The following is a 19077-nucleotide window of genomic DNA, read 5'->3' as shown; positions in this document are numbered from 1 at the left end:
GGTACCCACCACCAGGCCTGGCTAATTTTTTGTATTTTTAGTAGAAACGGGTTTCACGGTGTTAGCCAGGCTGGTCTTGAGCTCCTGACCTCAGATGATCTGCCCACCTCAGCCTCCCAAAGTGCTGGGATTATAGGCAGCCTGGGCCACTGCACCGGGCCCAAACTCCATTTTCATCATGAATTGACACTCAGGAGTAGGGTGTCTGTGAGCTGAGCTGTTCCCTGTGACGACTTCTCCTAGTGGGCTCCATCCCTTCCAACACTTTCCAGGCCTCTCCACCTTGCCCGCTTCCTTCAGACATGTGAACAGGTCAGACGGTGGCACCACGTGGCATGTGAAGTCCAGCAGGGCAGCTGAGGCCTCCCTGCAGTGTAGGCCAGGCCCTGTTGCCCATGGCACAGCTTCACTGTTTCCACTGTTCCACTGGTGCCCACACGCCAAGGTCTTTAGTGCTATTTGTTCATTCAGATAGTGATTTGGGGTTGAAAAAAAAAGGTTGCAGCCAGGCACCATGGCTCACACCTGTAATCCCAACATTTTGGGAGGCCAAAGAGGGTGCATCACCTGAGATCAGTAGTTCAAGACCAATCTGACCACTAAGGTGAAACCTCATCTCTATTTAAAACATAAAAATAAAAAAAATTAGCCAAGCGTGGTAGCATGCACCTGTAGTCCCAACTACTTGGGAGGCTGAGACAGGAGAATTGCTTGAACCCGGGAGGCAGAGATTGTAGTGAGCCGAGATTGCACCATTGCACTTCAGCCTGGGCGACAGAGCAAGACTCCATCTCAAAAACACAGATAAAAGTTTTAAAAAGTTGCAAAACCTTGCTTTCTAAGTCTCCTCACCCAGGTCCCTCCCTTCTTCATTCAACAAACACTGCTGAACTGCTACTGAGTCCCAGGGACTGCTACCAGAAAGGGGTTCAGATCCAGACCCCAAGAGAGGGTTCTTGGACCCCACGCAAAAAAGAATCTGGGCAAGTCCAGTGAGCAAAGGGAAAGCAAGTTTAATAGGGAAATAAAGGAATGGGAGAAGGGCTGGCCCCCGAGTCCACTCATTGTTGCCTCTTGATCCTGTGCCCAACATGGTGTGGCTCGTTCCTGAGTTTTCCAGGAAAGGGGCAGGCGGTTTTGGCAGGTTAGGGCTGGCTTGTTCGCAGCATCCTGTTTTATTAGCGGGGTCTTTATGGCCTGTATCTTGTGTTGATCTCATCTTGTGACTAAGAATGCCTGATCTCCTGGGAATGCAACCCAGCAGGTCTCAGCCTCACTTTACCCAGCCCCTGTTCAAGATGGAGCTGCTCTGGTTCGAAGGCCTCTGCAGAATCACTCCAGGTTCTTTAGATTCCATAGGAAAGGGGCTGCAGCCTCGGCCCTCTGTGCCCCACTGTGTGTGGGTCCTACAAGCATCGTAGAGGCAGCTGTGGCTGCCCCTGCTGCAGTGGGACCCAGGGGAGACGGGAGTCTTGGGAGGAGCCTGCTGGGCCTCTGTACCTCTGGGAAGCTGGCATGAGACAGTTTCTGTGGCCTCCCTGGCCCTGATGAGTGTGAGACTTTCTGCCGGCCCCCAGAGCTCCTCACTTCTTTCCTGGTGCCTGCTCCAGGCTGAGGCCACCTGACACTGTTTACCCAGCCACTTAGGAAAGCCCTGCCTTCTGCCTTCGGACCAGCACTTGCCTAGCATGCTTGGGAGCCTCACAGAGCTTTCTTTCTAGAAAAGGAAGGCAGACATTTAAATAAAATAAACACATGGATACTTTCCCGTAGTGATAAATGCTAAGAACGAACTAAAACAGGGTCAGAGGCACACGTTGCTTCAGGTGCATCGGTGGTCAGCTCTGGGAAGGTGACAGATGAGTAACGCGATAAGGTTTTCGGGGCAGGGTCTGTGTGGCTGGGGTGGTGGGATGGGACCCCTGGTCTCTTGCTTGGAGACCCTTTGGGCCTTTGGAGAGGCGGCCTTCTAGGGAGTGAGGGAGGCCAGGCCAAGGCCCTCAGGAGACCCAGTCCTTGAGGACCTGGGAGGCTGAAGGCGGCTGGGGTGGGAATGGGCAGGCCCTCCCGTGTCCTGTGCAGTTGCTGGAGAGCCAGGCTGCTGCAGCCGCCCCACAAGGCATGCTGCCTTCTCCTGCCTGGCTCCAGGTACTTAGAGATGGGAAGAAGCCCTCAGGACCAGCCCCACCCGCCCTACCCCAGGCCCCCAGAATCCTGCTGACCCAGGCCTTGCTCTGGCAGAGCGGCTTTTCTAAGATGTAGACACACTCTAAATTCTATTCTCCCCACACTCCCTCCTGGCCTGCTCCACCCCTGCCCAGACATTTGTCCCTTCCCTGGCTCCAGACTTCCCCATCAGCCCCCAAGGAGTTTTTGTCCCTACCACGCCAGCACCACCCTCTTCCCCAGGACACCTGCCTGGCATTCTTGGTGAATCTTTTGTCCTGTGTAGCATTTGCAGAAAGGGAGGCTAGAACCTTACCCTGCCCTCCTCCTCAGCCTGGAATTGGGAGGAGGGGCTGGCACCCACCTCTGGGTGGGCTTAGCCAGCAGGGACAGGAGTGAGGGTGAGGGAGGCAGCCCAAGGGTGGGCCTCCTGGAGAGGTCTGTGGGGGTGCCTTCCAGGGGCACGTCGTGGCACATCCAAAGTTGTGCTTCCTGGGGGTGGTGGGATCTGAGGAGCTTTTGCCCACGGACGTGTTCCTGCTTGTCCTCCCCAACCGCCCTGGCCTTTTCCCCAGGAGGGCAGCCGAGCTGGGACCCTGGCAGCTAGCAGGGGAGGAAGCATGCTTGGCAGGGGCTGGTCTGAAGGCAGAAGGCAGGGCCTTCCTAAGTGGCTGGGTAAACAGTGTCAGGTGTCCTCAGCCTGTCCCAGGGACTAGCTGTGTTCTTCCACCCTCTGCAAGGCTGAAGCTGCCGACTTTCAGCTTTTCAGCAGCAGACGCTTCACCCCAAAGCCTGCAGAAGGGATTTTGTGAAGAGGGTCACCAGGTTGAGTCTGCGCCAGAACCTGCCTAGAGGACCCTCAGCCAGAGCAGAGAGCTCCTGGGCCAGCCCCCTTGGGTAAGGGAGCCAAGCCCCTCTGAAGGCTAAGTGGTGATTGGAATGTGTGGCTCCAGGGTGGCTTGGGACACTGGGCTGGGGCAAGTCAGAGGCTTCCAGGCTGAATGCAGATCCCTGCTCCCCCAGATGGACTTCCAGAGGCCAGAACTTAGAGAGGAGGAGGAGGAGGAGCAGGAATGGCAGTGGATAGAGCTGGACTCCGAAGAGGCCCTGGGAACCAGGACAGCAGGGTCTAGTGTCTTCCAGGGCTGGGGGCACCTGCTCCAGGCCTTGTGGTGGGGTCCTGCAGGCCTGGTGATGCAGCTGCTGCAGCAAGGGGCCAGTGTGGAGGAGAGGTGCGTCTGTGCTGGCGGGTAGGGGGGTCCCTTCTCTGGGTGAAGTAGGATGGAATTCCAGCACTGAGTGGGCAGAGGGGGCCCTTCTCTGAATGAGGTAGGACGGGGATCCCAGCACCGGGTGGGTGGAGGGGTCCCTTCTCTGGATGGGGTAGGAGGAGGTTCTAGGGCAGGGTGGGTGGCACGGGTCCCTTCTCTGGGTGGAGCAGGACCGTGTTCCCAGCGCTGGATGGGGCAAGACGGGGGTGTGGTCAGGGGTCCACCCGGGCGCCGACGCCCTTGCCCCCTCAGGGACCACGCAGGCCGGACCCCCCTCCACCTGGCCGTTCTGCGGGGTCACACGCCCCTGGTGCGCCTCCTGCTGCGGCGCGGGGCCCCAGTGGGCGCTGTGGACCGGGCGGGGCGCACAGCGCTGCACGAGGCCGCCTGGCACGGGCACTCGCAGGTGGCAGAGCTGCTGCTGCGGCGCGGGGCCTCGGCGACCGCGTGCTCCGGAACGGGCCTCACGCCGCTGCACTGGGCCGCCGCCCTGGGCCGCACGCACTGGCCGCACGCCTGCTGGAGGCTCCCGGGCCTGCGGCGGAGGCGGAGGCGGAGGCGGAGGACGCGCGCGGCTGGACTGCGGCGCACTGGGCTGCCGCGGGCGGGCGGCTGGCGATCCTGGAGCTGCTGGCGGCCGGCGGCGCGGGCCTGGACGGCGCCCTGCTCGTGGCGGCCTCGGCGGGGCAAGGGGCGGCGCTGCGCTTCCTCCTGGCACGCGGGGCTCGGGTGGACGCCAGGGACGGCGCGGGGGCCACGGCACTGGGTCTGGCGGCTGCCCTGGGCCGCCGGCAGGTACGTCCCGCCCTCCTGCGGCAGTGACGGGAGGGGGCGCAGCAGGCTGGGCTGGGGACAGTGTCCCGGCTCGAAGGGCCTGGACGCCCGGCTGTGCCCCTTGGGTGTGGCTCCATCCCGAGGAGACCAGGGCAGGACCCCAGGCCCGGCCCCCGTCTTTATGTTGGTGACAGCAACAGACTCTCCGACAGCTCTCAGCCTGAGCCTGAGCCCCCCTACCACAGGCAGCAGGCAGGGTGGTGGCTGCAGACACTTGAATTTGCTCTAAGGACCCTTAGGGGGAAAAGTGGACTTCCCAGCAGAGCCGATGCAGGCCGGTCCTGGGTTTGGTGTCGCTCACCACATGAGGAAGTGGTGCCAGGAGCGTCAGGCCACTGGGGGACCGGAGAGGCCCAGTGGCTCTGCCCCTCACCTGCCAGGCTGATGCCAGCCCTTGCCTTCCTCTCCTGTTCCAGGACATTGAGGTGCTGCTGGGCCATGGGGCAGACCCAGGCCTCAGGGACAGGCATGGCCGCTCTGCATTGCACAGGGCTGCCTCCCGGGGACACTTATCCATCGTCCAGCTGCTAGTTACCCGGGGAGCTGAGGTGGATGCACGGGACACCCTGGGCCTCACACCCCTGCACCACACCTCTCGGGAAGGCCACATGGAGGTCGCCAGCTGCCTCCTGGACAAGGGTGCCCAGGTGGATGCTGCCGGATGGCTCCGAAAGACCCCCCTGCACCTGGCTGCAGAGCGAGGGCACGGCCCCACCGTGGTGCTTCTGCTGAGCCGAGGGGCCAGCCCCATCCTGAGGACTCAGTGGGCTGAGGCAGCCCAGATGCCTGAGGGGGGCCTGCCCCAGGTGCTGCCTGAACTTCAAGGGGGGCGGAAGGAGTGTGAGGGTGTAGAGCCCACGAGCTGAACTGGACAGCAAGCCTTGGGCCCCACAGCCTCAGCCATTTCCAGGCTCTCTGGCTGAGACTCCCTGCCTGGAGGAGACAACAGGGGAGAGGCTCCTGGAGGAGGCGGTGGGAGAAAGTGGGGGATGTGGCTTGAGTTGCAGTCACAGGCCTTGGCTAGACCTGAGATGGCCCCTAGCTCCCAGGGGGACCATTGACCCTGCAGCGCCAGCCTTCTGCACACTCCAGCAAAGAATGAGTGGTGGCAACAGATGTGACCAAAATCTGATGGCCTTCCCTCTGTCTGCAGACCGGGGCTGCTCTCTGAATGCCGGGGTGTTCCAACTGTGTTTTCTTAGATTCTGTATACGTCGCCTTGGCAACCATGAATTACACGGCCCAACTCCTGGCCACAGCTATTCCCCTACCGCTTCTATTCAGAGTCCATACTCTGACCTATGTCCTCATCTAATTCCTGAACAACAAGCCAACACTCCCCCTGGCCTGAGCCACCCAGGGCCAGGAACAGGTGACCAGGGCAGCCCCCAAGCACAAAGGCCAGATGGCAGTTTTCAAGCTGGCTCATTCCGAGCTGCTCACCCCGCCCTTCCTCCCCTTCCCACAGAATCCCTAGTCAAGGCTCTGGTCTTAGCTTTCCCCTCTCTCTCTGCCTCCTGACTGAACACAGGGCCTTCTCATGTGGCCCTGCATAGTGTGGGTGGCCCCACTGCTCAGGAAATGCAAGTAATAAAAATCGCCATCAGCTTCTCCAAGTCTCCATTCAGTCACCTCCATGAACTTGAAACTGCAGGTAGGCCAGTTTTGCCTGTAATCCCAACACTTTGGGAGGCCAAGGTGGGAAGATCGCTTGAGCTCAGGAGTTTTGAGACCAGCCTGGGCAATATGGTAAAACCACTTCTCTATCAAAAATACAAAAATTGGCCAGGCATGCACATGTGGTCCAGCTACTCAGGAGGCTGAGGTGGGAAGATCACTCAAGGAGGCAGAGGTTGCACTGACCCAAGATCTCACCACTACACTCCAGGTTGGGTGAGAGTGAGGCTATCATAAAAAAAAAAAAAAAAAAAAAGTAAGTTTTTCCTCCTCCTCCTCCTCCTCCATCTCCTCCTCCTCCTCCATCTCCTCCTCCTTCTCCTCCTCCTCCTCCACCTCCTCCTCCATCTCCTCCACCATCTCCTCCACCACCTCCTCCTCCTCCTCCTCCTCCTCCTCCATCTCCATCTCCTCCTCCTTCTCCTTCTTCTTCTTTTTTGAGATGGAGTTTTGGTCTGTCGCCCAAGCTGGAGCAGTGGCATCTGATCTCAGTTTACTGCAACTTCTGCCTCCCCGGTTCCAGGGATTCTCCTGCCTTAGCCTCCGGAGTAGCTGGGATTACAGGCGCAAGCTATCATGTCCAGCGTTTTTTTTTTTTTTTTTTTTTGTATTTTTAGTGAAGACGAGGTATCACTCTATTAGCCAGGATGGTCTTGATCTCCTGACCTTGTGATCCACCCCCTCAGCCTCCCAAAGCGCTGGGGTGCTGGGATTACATGCATGAACCACCGAACTTAGCTTTTAAAAAATTTTTTTTAGAACCCACAGTCTTTATTGTGTCTGAACACTCAGCCGGCCTGAGAAACAGGGACTCCCGGGACAGAGGCAGAACGAGGTCCAGGGGCAGCCTGGTACATGGGCATTGGAGAGGAGGCAGCCTCCCCAGCCTGCCCACCCCCCAGCAACATCATAGGCCAGACCTGGTCCAGACCCTCAGCAACCATGGCCACAGGCTGCCAGTGGGGAGCGGGAAGCGCCCAGACACCAAGTGGGTCCCCCCCGGCAGCTCTGCCGGCAGCTTGTCCTCCGGATGCGGGAGCTTGCTAGGGGCCAGGAGCATTCGGCAGTCCCTCAGGTTCGCCTTCCAGAGACCCTCGCGGCCATAGCAGACGCTGCCGCGTAGCGGGCCCTCCAGGTGTGCGGTGCGCCAGCCACGGTTCAGCTTATGGCCCACCCGTGGGCTGCCAGCAGGGTCTGCCGTCGCCAGAGCCCAGATCCACCATTTTTCCCGGGCAGCCCTCGCAGCAGGGACAACACGTGCTCCACCTGCCTGCCACTCGCCGACAACTACGGAGGGCACCTGCAGCCGCAACGGCCCGCGCGCAACGAGCCCTAGCAGCAGCGCCCACAACGCGTAGGCCGGTCGTCCTGCTCCGTGGCGGCGGGACGCGCGGCTCCCGGTCGGCTGCCCAAGGTCCTTCCTGGCTCGGGCCCGCAGCCCTCGCGACCTAGCCTGAAGCGGGCGGTGCGCCCTCCCCTTCCCGCCGGCCTTTTTTTTTTAGCCTCCCTACCATAGCCAGCTTCTGCCCTCATAGCTTCCTAGTCTACCAGAGGCTCTGGAGGCTGAAAGAGAGTAACAAAAGAGCCCTAATGTAGGCTGGGTGAGTAGGGGAAGCCTCTCTGAGCAAGTGACATTTAATTTGAAGACTCAATAATGAGGAAAAGTTAGTTGGGTACAGAGTTGGGGAAGAGCATAACATGTTTGAGGAAGTAAAGCGAGATCTGAGTGGCAGGAACAGAATGCCCAGGGGGAAGGTGGGACAAGGTGAGGTTGGAGAGGCAGGCAGGGACTGGATCGTGCTGGGTTGGAGGTCAGGATGAGAAATTTCCATTTTATTCTGAGTACAAGTGAGAAGCCACTGGAGGATTTTAAGCACAGAGTGACACGATCCGATTTACATTTTTAAAAGATCACCCTTGCTGCTGCACAGTGAACTGGAAGCAAAGACAACAGTTAGGAGCCTCTGGTGGCAAGAGGTGGTGATAACCTGGCTTCGGAGGCGGTGGGATGGGTCGCAGATTTTTTAAAACAACAACAACAAAAAAGAGCAGAAGATGTTGAAGAGGCCGAACTGGGCGCAGCGGCTCAGCCTGTAACCCATCACTTCGGGAGGTGGAAGTGGGCAGATCACAAGGTCAGGAGTTGGAGACCAGCCTGGCCAATATGGTGAAACCCCATTCCTAATAAAAATACAAACATATTAGCTGGACGTGGTGGCGGGCGCCTGTAATCTCAGCTACTCGGGAGGTTCAGTTTACTGACCCAGCACTTCTGGGGGAGGCAGAAGAAGCGCTTGAACCAGGGAGGTGGAAGTTGCAGTGAGCCGAGATCAAGATCGCGCCACTGCACTCCAGCCTGAGCAACAAGAGCGAAACTCCGCCTCAAAAAAAAAAAAAAAAAAAAAAATTAGCCAGGCGTGGTGGTGAACACCTGTAATCTCAGCTACTCAGGAGGCTGGGGCAGGAGAATTGCTTGAAACCAGGAGGCCGAGGTTGCAGTGAGGTGAGATCTCCCCACTGTCTTCCAGCCTGGGTAACAGACTCCATCTCAAAGAAAAAAAAAAAAAAAAGTAGACACAAAAACGAATGCAGTGCGTCATCCTGGACTGAATCCTTAATACGGGGTGGGGGGGGGGGGTGGAAGCTACAAACAGCCAGGTGTGATGGCTCATACCTGCAATTCCAGCACTTTGGGAGGCCAAGGACGACAGATCACAAACAAGGTCAGGAGTTTGAGACCAGCCTGACCAACATGATGAAACCCAGTTTCTACTAAAAAGACAAAAATTAGCCAGGCATGCTGGCACATGCCTGTAATCCCAGCTACTTGGGAGGCTGAGGCACGAGAATCACTTGAACCTGGGAGGCAGAGGTTGCAGTGAGCCGAGATTGCACCACCATACTCCAGCCTGGGTGACAGAGCAAGACTCCGTCTCAAAAGAATAAAAAAAGCTACAAAGGACATTTGAGTTAAATCTGGACTGTGGGCTAGGATCTGACTTTGATCATTGTACTGTGTGGTTCCTAAGAGAATGTCCTTGTTTTTAGGAAATAAACAGCAAAGTTTTTAGGTATCTTCAACTTCTCAAACGGAAAAAAAAAAGACTATCCAATATGTTTATATAGGAAATGATTCAAAGATGGAGCAGACAGTAGGTGAATTGGGTTTGAGAGTATTAAACAGGGCCTGGTGTGGTGGCTCGCGCCTGTAATCCCAGCACTTTGGGAGGCTGAGGCGGACGGACCACGAGGTCAAGAAATCGAGACCATCCTGACCAACATGATGAATCCCGTCTCTATTTAATAAAAAAAAAAAAAAAAAAAAGAGTATTAAACAAATGGAACAATGAAAATATTGGGTCATTTTGGGAACAGCACTAGGGAGTTTTCCTTGAAATTAGTCTTGCAACTTTTCTATAATTTAAAAATCATATCCAACTATAATTAAAAGCTAAAGAAATTGCACACCTCCCATCATTTTTATTGTAGTAAATAATACAGAAATATAAAATTACACATACAATTTACTTTTTTGACAGACCCGGACTCTGTTACCCAGGCTGTTGTGCAGTGGTGCAATCTGAGTTCACCTCAGCCTCCACCTTCAGGGCTCAGGCGATCCTCCCGCCTCGACCTCCCGAGTGGCCCAGTTAATTTCTTTTTAGTTTTTTTTAGACATGGGGTCTCACTATGTTGCCCAGGCTGGTCTTGAACTCCTGGGCTCAAGTGATCCTCCCGTCTCCGCCTCCCAAGCTGCTGGGATTACAGGCATTGGCAGCACATTTACCATTTCAAAGCTTGGAATTCCCACACAGGGCGGACGCGGTGGCTCCACCCGTAATCCCAGCACTGAGGCCTGGGGTCAGAGAGCAGCCTGGGCAACGCCCGGAGACCCCCCCCCTACAAAAAAAACAATAAATTAGCCGGTGGCGGCGCGGGCCTGAAGTCCCAGCTACTAGGGAGGTGGTGGCGGCGGCGAGCGAGGTGGGGCCGCGGCACCCCAGCCGGAGCTACCGGGCGAGACCCCGTCTCAAAACAAATAAATAAAGGAAGTGCAGGGTTCGGAGGCAACGGGCAGCATCCCCGTGGCCCCAGAGGGCGGCCTGGCCCTCCCCGCCCATGCCGCACTCGCGCTCCCGGGCCCCGCGCCCTCGGCCCGGGACTGAAAGGAGAACCCGGCTCCACCACACGCTCGACCACCGTCAGGTCAGGGGCGCTGCCCGGCACCCGCAGACTGCTGGGAGGTGACCCTCGCCCCGGAAGTCCTTGTCAGCGCTAACCCGGAAGCACTCGTGGCCGCTGTTTCCACGCGGGGCAAAATGGCGGCGGCGCGGCGCGTGCGTTGTTGAGGATTCGGGACGCGGGTCAGTGGGCACCATGGTCTTCCTCACGGCGCAGCTCTGGCTGCGGAATCGCGTCACCGACCGCTACTGGCGGATCCAGGAGGTGCTGAAGCACGCCAGGGTTAGTGCCGCCCGCCTGCCCTGCCTGGGAACTGGGCTCCCGGGGGGTCCCCCGGGCCGAGGGGCGCCCGGCGTGGGCCCTGACAACCCTGGTTTCACGTTTTCTGATCCAGCACTTCCGGGGGAGGAAAAATCGCTGCTACAGGTTGGCGGTTAGAGCCGTGACTCGAGCCTTTGTGAAGTGCACCAAAGCCCGATTCCTGAAGAAGAGGATCATGAGGACCGTAAGCTGGACCCGGAACCCTCGCCCGCCCGAGCGCTCGCGGCCCCTGCGTCTCTGGCCCGAGAGCCAGCGGGTGTGCAGCCGCTCGGCCATCCTCGGCTCCTCGGCTCCTTCGCTTCTTCCTTTCATCCCTCGCTTCGAAACCGACGAATTCTGCCACCCCGCAGACTGTGGGACATCCGTTCTCCCGCCCCCTCGCCACCCCCACTGCCACCCCCTGCTCCAGCCCCTCACCCGGGCTCGCTGCGTCGCCAGCCATCGCCCTAGTCGCTGCTGCTTCTCATCTCCCGTCTGCGTCCAACCTCCAGTGGCTTCCCTTCCTGCCGGCAGCCCCTTGCTCACCTTCCAGGGCTGCGGTCGGCTGCCGTGGTGCTCCTAGAAGAGACCACGTCTGCTGACGAGCTCCGCCCGCCCGGGATCCCGCATTTCTGTGAGGCTGGCTCCTCCACTCTGTCCACCTGCCACCATCTCTTTACTGCGCCTCACCACCCCGCCTCAGCCTAATGAACCTGTCCTCTAACATAGCAGGGTTTATTTTCCCCCTCTTCCCCCGAGACCGAGTCTCTGTCGCCCAGGCTGGACTGCAATGGCGCGATCTAGGCTCAGTGCAACCTCTGCCTCCCGGGTCCAAGCGAGTCTCCCATCCCAGCCTCTCGAGTAGCTGGGCCTGCAGGTGTATACCACCACACACGGCTAATTTTTGTATTTTTAGTAGAGATGGGGTTTCGCGATGTTGGCCAGGCTGGTCTTGAACTCCTGACCAAATGATCTGCCAGACTCCGCCTCCCAAAGTGCTGCGATTACAGGCGTGAGCCGCAGCGCCCAGCCGGGTTTTTGCTGTTTTTAATTTTGAAACACGGTCTTGATTTCACTCAAGCCAGATTGTGATGGTGCCATCATAGGTTACTAACTTTGCTATTTACTTTTAGAAAAATAACCTTTAGTTCAATTAGAGCCTTTGCTGGGACATGACATGCAGAAGTCATTCTTAAGCATCTCCATGTTTTTTTCATTATTACTATTTTTTGAGATGGAGTCACTCTGTTGACCAGGCTGGAGTGAGTGCAGTGGCATGATCACTGCACCAGGTTGGTTCACTGCAACCTCTGTCCCCGGGGTTCAAGCACCCTGCCTCAGTCTCCTGAGTAGCTGGGATTATAGGTGCCTGCCACTGTGCTCTACTAATTTTTATTTTTTATTTTCAGTAGAAACGGGGTTTCACCTTCTTGGCCAGGCTGGTCTTGAACTCCTGACCTCATCATCCACCCATCAGCCTCCCAAAGTGCTGGGATTACAGGCATGAGCAACCACACCTGGCCAACATCTCTGTGTTTTCTTATTTCAGCTTTGGATTAATCGAATTACAGCTGCTACCCAGGAACACGGCCTGAAGTATCCAGCATTCACTGGCAATTTAATTAAGGTATGGGTGAGCACGTGGGCCCCGCTGAGATTCTGGACATCTGCAGAAATTTTCCTGCTGGGTGTGGTGGTGCCTTATGTAGCCCCAGCTACTGAGGAGGCTCAGGCCAGAGGATCCCTCAAGCCTGACTTCTGGGCTGTAGTTTGCTATGCTGATGGACTGTCCTTGCTAAATTTGGTATGAATGTGGTGACCTCTTGGGAGCAGGGGACCACGAGGTTGCCTAAGGAGGGGTGAACAGCTCAGGTTGGAAAGGGAGCAGGTCAAAATTTTCAGGTTGATGAGTGATGGGATTGTGCCTGGGAATAATGCCAGCAACAGACTAAGCAACTTAGTGAGACTATCCTCTACAAAAAATTAATAAAATTAGCTGAATGTGGTGGCATAGACCTGTAGTCTCAGCTACTGAGGAGGAGTCTGAGGCAGGAGGATCGCTTTTAGCCCAGGAATTTGAAACTGCAGTGAGCTATGATGGCACCACTGGACTCCATCCTGGGTGAGAGCAAGACCCTGTCTCAAAAAGAATGAAGGAACCCATGGCGGGGCGCAGTGGCTCACTCCTGTGATCCCAGCACTTTGGGAGGCTGAGGTGGGTGAATCACCTGAAGTCAGGAGTTCGAGACCAGCCTGGCCAACATGGTGAACGCTGTCTCTACTAAAAATAGAATTAGCTGGCCATGGTGGTGGGTGCCTATAATCCCAGCTACTTGGGAGGCAGAGGCTGCAGTGAACCAAGATTGTGCCACTGCACTCCAGCCTGGGCAACAGAGTGAGACTCCGTCTCAAAAAAAAAAAAAAAAAAAAAAAAAAAAAAGAGAAGACACTAGGTGTGTTGGCTCATGCCTATCATCCCAGCACTTCTTTGGAAGGCCAAGGTGGGTGAAGCAGGAGGTCAGGAGATCGAGACCATCCTGGCTAACATGATGAAACCGAATCTCTGGTAAAAATACAAAATATAGGCCCAGCATGGTGGCTCACGCGTGTAATCCCAGCACTTTGGGAGGCCGAGGCAGGTGGATCACGAGGTCAAGCGATTGAGACCATCCTGGCTAACATGGGGAAACCCCGTCTCTACTAAAAATACAAAAAAATTAGCTGGCATGGTGGTGCATGCTTGTAGTCCCAGCTACTTGGGAGGCTGAGGCAGAAGAATCACTTGACCTGGGCGGCGGAGGTTGTGCCACTACACTCCAGCCTGGTGACAGAGCAAGACTTTGTCTCAAAAAAATAAAAATTATCCAAAAAGTTAGCCAGGCATGGTGGCGGGCACCTGTAATCCCAGTTACTTGGGAGGTGGAGGTGGGCAAATCTCTTGAACCCTCGAGGCAGAGGTCGCAGTGAGTGGAGATTGGGCTGTTGCATTCCAGCCTGGGCAACAAGAGCAAGACCCTGTCTCAAAACAACAAAAACAATAACAAGCCCTCCCATCAGACCTGACCCAGCCCGGCAGTGGTCTATGCAGCACAGGTGAGAGGTGCCGCTGGAGCTGGAGCTTTGCTGTCTTGGTGTGGGATTCTAGCAGGTCTGGGTGCTTATCTATCACTGGTTGGCAGCAGAGTATAATTGGAAACGGGGCTTGTGTTTCCCCCATTAAGAAAATAGGGGTAGAAGGCGGGCGCAGTGGCTCACGCCTATAATCCCAGCACTTTGGGAGGCCGAGGCGGGTGGATCAGGAGGTCAAGAGATTGAGACCCTCCTGGTCAACAAGGTAAAACCTCATCTCTACTAAAAATACAAAAATTAGCTGGGCATGGTGGTGCGCGCCTGTAGTCCCAACTACTCGGGAGGCTGAGGCAGGAGAATTGTTTGAACCCAGGAGGCAGAGGTTGCAGTGAGCCGAGATCGTGCCATTGCACTCCAGTCTGGGTAAAAACAGCGAAACTCCGTCTCAAAAAAAAAAAAAAAGAAAAGAAAATAGGGGTAGAAAAACTTGGCTTTAACGTCAAAGTTTAATTTGAAAGGTTTTTTTTTTTTTTTTTTTTTTTTTTTTTTGAGATGGAGTCTTGCTCTGTAGCCCAGGCTGGAGTGCAGTGGTAAGATCTGGGCTCATTGCAGCCTCCGCCTCCTGGGTCCCAGTTCAAGCAATTCTCCTACCTCAGCCTCCCAAGTAGCTGGGATTACAGGCACGAGTCACCATGGCCAGCTAATTTTTGTATTTTTTAGTAGAGATAGGGTTTCACCATGTTGGCCAGTCTGGTCTTGAACTCCTGACCTCATGATCCGCCAGCTCTTGGCCTCCCAAAGTGATGGGATTACATGCGTAAGCCACCGCGCCCGGCAATTTAAAAGTTTTAACGAGTCTGGGTGCAGTGGTTCATGCTTATAATCCCAGCACTTTGGGAGGCACCTAAAGTCAGGAGTTTGAGACCAGCCTGGCCAATGTGGAAACCCCGTCTCTACTAAAAATACAATACAAAATTACCCAGGTGTGGTGGCGCTCACCTGTAATCTCAGCTACTCAGGAGGCTGAGGCAGGATAATGGCTTGAACCCAGGAGGTGGAGGTAGCAGTCAGCCAAGATCGAGATACTACACTCCAGCTTGGGTGACAGAGCAAGACTCCATCTCAAAAAAGGAAAAAAGTTTTAACAATGAATAATTTCTGATAACATAACAGGTGAAGTGGAAACTTCCGGTAAGGAATGGGGAATGTTTTGGAGTGAAGGGATGGTTTATGCAAATGCTCCAAAATCTTGGTGATGACCTAATCTGGTCATTATGCTATGCTATTCCTTCTGCTTTTGTGTACATTAAATATTTCTTAAAAAGTTAAGGGGTTGGCCAGGCATGTTAGCTCATGCCTGTAATCCCAGCCCTTTGGGAGGCTGAGGCAGGTGGATCACCTGAGATCGGGAGGTTTTTTTTTTGTTTTTTGTTTTTTTAACAGAGACAGGGTTTCACCATGTTGGCCAAGCTGGTCTTGAACTCCTGCCCTCAGGTGATTCACCCACCTCAGCCTCCCAAAATGCTAGGATTGAGCCACCACGCCCAGTGAGATTTGGGAGTTTGAGACCAGCCTGGCCAATGTGGTGAAACCCTGTCTCTACTAAAAATACAATAATTAGCCAGGCGTCATGGCAGGCATCTGTAGTCCCAGCTACTTAAGAGGCTGAGGCAGGAGAATCACTTGAACCCAGGAGGAGGAGGTTGCAGTGAGCTGAGATTGGGCCACTGCACTCCAGCCTGGGCAACAAAGTAAGACTGTCTCAAAAAAAAGAAAAAGTTTAAGGAGGTAGACGTTTTGCAGAAGGCTGTTGCTTTACAAAGATCCTCAGGGTATGCTTAGGAGGTTTCATATTCCCATTTTACTCAGGGAATTGTAGCTCAGAGAGGAGACAGACTTTGCACAAGGCACACAGGTCACAGGGAGTGCGACTGGTCCACTTTGTCCTTGGTAGCAGAATTTTTTTTTTTTTTTTTTTGAGACAGAGTTTCACTCTTGTTGCCCGTGCTGGAGTGCAGTGGTTCTACCTCAGCTCACCGCACCTCCGCCTCCCAGGTTCAAGCGATTCTCCTGCCTCAGCCTCCAGAGTAGCTGGGATTATAGGTGTAGGCCATTGTGCCCAGGTAATTTTGTATTTTTTAGTAGAGATGGGGTTTCTCTATGTTGGTCAGGCTGTTGTCGAAGTCCTGACTTCAGGTGATCCACCTGCCTTGGCCTCCCAAAGTGTTGGGATTACAGGCATGAGCCACCGTGCCAGGGTTTGGTCGCTAAATTGAATGCTCAGAGACTGCTTCCCTTCTTCTCTGCTCCTTTAACTCTGGCATTGTTCATTAGCTTTCTGAAATCATCTGCAGTTCTTAGCTCTCTTGTGGAACTTCCAGGGTGACTTAAAGAATTACTCAGGGTGAGGGCCACTGACCCTGAACGAGGTCTTTGGTTCTGTGGGCTGACACCGGCACTGGACTGCAGCCTCCCCTCAAATCACACCAATTCCACAGGTGCCTCCCTCACCCTTGTCCACATTTATCCATCAGCATCCTGCCTGGAAGTCCTCTCCTGGGCCCCCACCCCCCAGGGAATGTTCATCTGTATTCTTCCTGAGCCAGGGCAGAGCAGAGCCTCCCTGAAGTGTGAGTGCAATGCTGACTGCAGGCTCTGATTGTTTTCCCAGTGCCAGGTGGAGCTCAACAGGAAAGTCCTAGCGGATCTGGCCATCTACGAACCAAAGACTTTTAAATCTTTGGCTGCCTTGGCCACCAGGAGGCGACATGAAGGCTTTGCTGCTGCTTTGGGGGATGGGAAGGAGCCCGAAGGCATTTTTTCACGAGTGGTGCAGTACCACTGAGGATTGCTGTATTCATCAGGAAAAGACAGTCATTTGCAGTTTCTTTGATTTGTACTTGTGTTTCTCTACATTCTGGTAACAGGCATGAGGGGTCCCTCCTCTCTGGGACAGAGTCTCACAGATGACTTCTGTGTTTCATGGGAGTGAAACTCAAACACTGTTCAGTTTTTAGAGCCATTTTCCTGTGTCAGGCGAACACTCCGTGGAGCTCACCTTGCCTCCAAGGCTGCTGCAGGCACCTGGTTGTGGGATGCAGTCAGCAGGCTGTTGCCTTCTGCACACTGGGAGGGCTACTCCAGGCTCCCCTCAAGGGCTGCCTGTGCAGCGCCCGCTTGCCAGTTCCCTGAGCCCCTACCTGCTCCATCCTGCCCAGGACCTCAGACCTCGCCCTGCCCTGCCCCCTGGGGCTCATGTCCAGTAGAGCCCTGTGGCTCAGCTCTGCCACCACTCAGAACACCAGCCTCAGCTTCCCTACGTGCCCCACGTTCAGCAGTCTAGCAGGGACTGGGGTAAATGCCCCACATCAGGTGGGTGGTGGCCTGTCCCTGCAGGCTGGACTGACGTCAGCTATCTCCAGGAAGCAAGACCCAACAGACAACTGTCCATTAACCCCAAGGCTGATGGACGTCTCCCCTGGTCTTTCTGCCCCAGGAAGGCTCTTGAGACCCAGGTTACCTGCTGCTGTCTGCCTGCTGATGCCTCCTCCATTTACACAGCAGTGCACACACCCCTGCCCCAACCTGCTTGTCTTGCTGATCCTGCCATAGGAGCACTTAAAGTGAGCGCCCATCTCCCCACCAAAGGCAGCCAGTTTGCATCCTATCCCTGGGGACGTGCCCTTCAACCCTTGGCCAACAGTTGCTGGGGAGTCACCTTCTTCCAACCTTCAACAGAGCAAGCAAAGTCCTGGCCACTTGCTAGAGATGGCTTCAGTCCAACCACTCCATTCTCATGCAGGCCATCATCCTTTCTGGCTTCTATCACTGCATGGCTCTCTAAGAGGTCCCCCTCCTGGCCCCTGTCACTGTGCTTGACGGCCACCATGGCTGAAGCCTTTGGAGGCTGGGGACCAAGTCTCATTCAGCGTTCTTTCTCCTGCATGAGTGCAGCAACTGGCCATGTGCATGGGGTGTTAAATGCCTGACAGAGCCTTGGGCGGCCACATTCTGTGCACACTGCTGCACTGTGTCAAAGCTGCCTGTTCTACATCCTGTCTCAATAAAGGAATACACAGATGTGGCAGACCACTATGGGCTGCTCCCAGCATGCACTCGCTTTGTGCCAGTAGGCGCTCTGGTGCCATGGTCCTGTTCCCAGGCAGCTCCAGGGCTTGGGCCTGATTGGCTGCAGGCACTACCACCTCCCACTCCTCTGGCAGTCACAGCTGAGGAAATGGGCATGCAGCACCAACAAGAAACCAGCTGTGTGGTGAGGTTTCCTGCAGTGTGTAGCTATAACACACAAGACTGCCAGCTTGGGGAAAGAGGACATGGGTGAAGCTGTAACCATATCCTGTTGCCCATGGCAGACGGTGAGGAGAGTGGGTCTTGGTTGGTACTGTTTGAGCTGCAGTGTCAAGTCATGGCAGAGCTAGTGGACAGCTGGACCTGGGGGCGGGGTGAGGGGCAATGGTGGCCTCTGGATTTCAGCCCGTGTAAACTGAGCAGTCATTCAATTCTAAATCTTCTGAAAAAAAACAAAACGGTGCAGTCACTGGCAGGTCGGTGTGAACTCACACTCGGGCCTCTGCTGACCCCCACTCTTCCTCCTGCCCCACACTTCCCTGCCCAGTGCAGGCTTCCCCACCATCTTCATCCGGGGTCCTGTACTAGTCCTGGCGAAGGTTTGGGTAACCGCAGCAACAGATACCTCCTGCATCTGCTCCTCCTGTACAGCGGTGATCTACCCCAGGAGCGCCGCAGGTGGTGAAAACCCGTGAACCCATGGCGGGCAGTGCGTGAGATCGCCTGGGGGAGGATCAGCGGTGTCACGAACTCCTTCACTGTCTCCCAGCCGTTTTTGGGGTTCTGTCCAAGCTCCTTCAGACGGAGCGCACCGCACCTCGCTCCCCGGACTCCTTCCTTGGGCCTGCACCTTGAGGTACTTGGGCCTCCCCACGCTGGAAGGGACGTCGAGGCCACGTTTCTAGTCATCCTCCACCCATCTCTCCCCAAGGGCTGAGTTTTGAAGGCAAGACTTTGAGGGAGTCTGGCGTTAACAGGCATCTCCAAAGCCTGGAGTCGGGAAGAACTGGAGACACGATGCCCGCGACGGCCGGCGAACATCAGGCACGCGAGACTCATTCAGGGCGAGGCCGAGTGGAGCTTCTGACCAAGCCCGCACCCAGGGGATAGCGGTGGGGTCGTCCCACCCCAGATCCCGCCGACATGGACCCCCTTGACCCATAGGACTTCCGAGACGCACGCTTCCGCGATCATGGATCTCCGGTCGAACGTGGGCGGCTTCGAAGAAGCCCCGCCTCGCTCGGGGCGCCCGGGCAGGCGCTCTCAACCAGGCACCCGCGTCTCCGCTCGGGGCAGACGTACTTCCGGGTCGGCCGGCACCGCGGAGTACCCTGGGTAACGAGCCCGCCCTCAGATCTGAGCCAGGTTCCGGCGACGGCGTTAGGCGCGTTACTGACGGGTATGTGGAGTAGCCAATTGCCGCTAGGCTACGTCACTCTGCCCGCAGGCCGAACCAATGGTATGAGACGGGGTGGGGCGGTGGCAGCAG

The 19077-nt window shown here is 55.8% G+C and overlaps 2 protein-coding genes and 2 pseudogenes across 6 annotated transcripts; 2 read left to right on the top strand and 2 right to left on the bottom strand.

The window, feature by feature from the left end:
* Positions 1-2990: 2990 nt before the first annotated feature.
* ANKRD65 (ankyrin repeat domain 65) lies at positions 2991-5882 on the top strand. Its single transcript, XM_035307319.3, is given in 4 exon segments — positions 2991-3398; positions 3690-3937; positions 3940-4232; positions 4688-5882. Coding segments are annotated over 4 exon segments (1284 nt in total). The 5' UTR covers positions 2991-3105; the 3' UTR covers positions 5138-5882.
* Positions 5883-6565: 683 nt separating this feature from the next.
* Positions 6566-10327, bottom strand: LOC118143122 (adenine nucleotide translocase lysine N-methyltransferase pseudogene; annotated as a pseudogene). The gene is made up of 2 exons (XR_013520600.1): positions 10176-10327; positions 6566-7441 (listed from the first exon to the last, which is right to left on the bottom strand). The product of XR_013520600.1 is annotated as an adenine nucleotide translocase lysine N-methyltransferase pseudogene (transcript).
* On the top strand, positions 10241-17594 carry MRPL20 (mitochondrial ribosomal protein L20). Of its 4 annotated transcripts, XM_054236845.2 has the most exons (5): positions 10241-10412; positions 10525-10635; positions 11980-12057; positions 15485-15622; positions 16171-17594. In XM_054236845.2, the coding sequence occupies exons 1-5, from the start codon at positions 10326-10328 to the stop codon at positions 16342-16344; spliced, it is 588 nt and encodes a 195-aa protein (XP_054092820.1). In that variant the 5' UTR covers positions 10241-10325; the 3' UTR covers positions 16345-17594. The 4 variants fall into 4 exon arrangements, 3 of the variants coding, with proteins under 3 accessions (XP_054092820.1, XP_054092821.1, XP_008998479.1); XR_013519716.1 differs by lacking the exon at positions 15485-15622 and having other exon boundaries at positions 10525-11064; XM_054236846.2 differs by lacking the exon at positions 15485-15622.
* Positions 17595-18019: 425 nt separating this feature from the next.
* LOC103794211 (uncharacterized) lies at positions 18020-19014 on the bottom strand (annotated as a pseudogene).
* Positions 19015-19077: the final 63 nt, after the last annotated feature.

This window comes from Callithrix jacchus, chromosome 7, assembly GCF_049354715.1.
Source record: "Callithrix jacchus isolate 240 chromosome 7, calJac240_pri, whole genome shotgun sequence".
Taxonomy (NCBI): Eukaryota; Metazoa; Chordata; class Mammalia; order Primates; family Cebidae; genus Callithrix; species Callithrix jacchus.
The sequence above is the reverse complement of the archived record's forward strand: the minus strand, read 5'-3'. Positions and strand labels throughout refer to the sequence as shown.

Excerpts from the sequence above, each read along its gene's own strand:
- MRPL20 (XM_054236845.2), top strand. The coding sequence starts at position 10,326 with ATGGTCTTCCTCACGGCGCAGCTCTGGCTGCGGAATCGCGTCACCGAC. Across the intron at positions 10,636-11,979 it reads AGAAGAGGATCATGAGGACC|CTTTGGATTAATCGAATTAC; the intron begins GTAAGCTGGACC and ends TTCTTATTTCAG. Across the intron at positions 15,623-16,170 it reads GTGTAGGCCATTGTGCCCAG|TGCCAGGTGGAGCTCAACAG; the intron begins GTAATTTTGTAT and ends TTGTTTTCCCAG.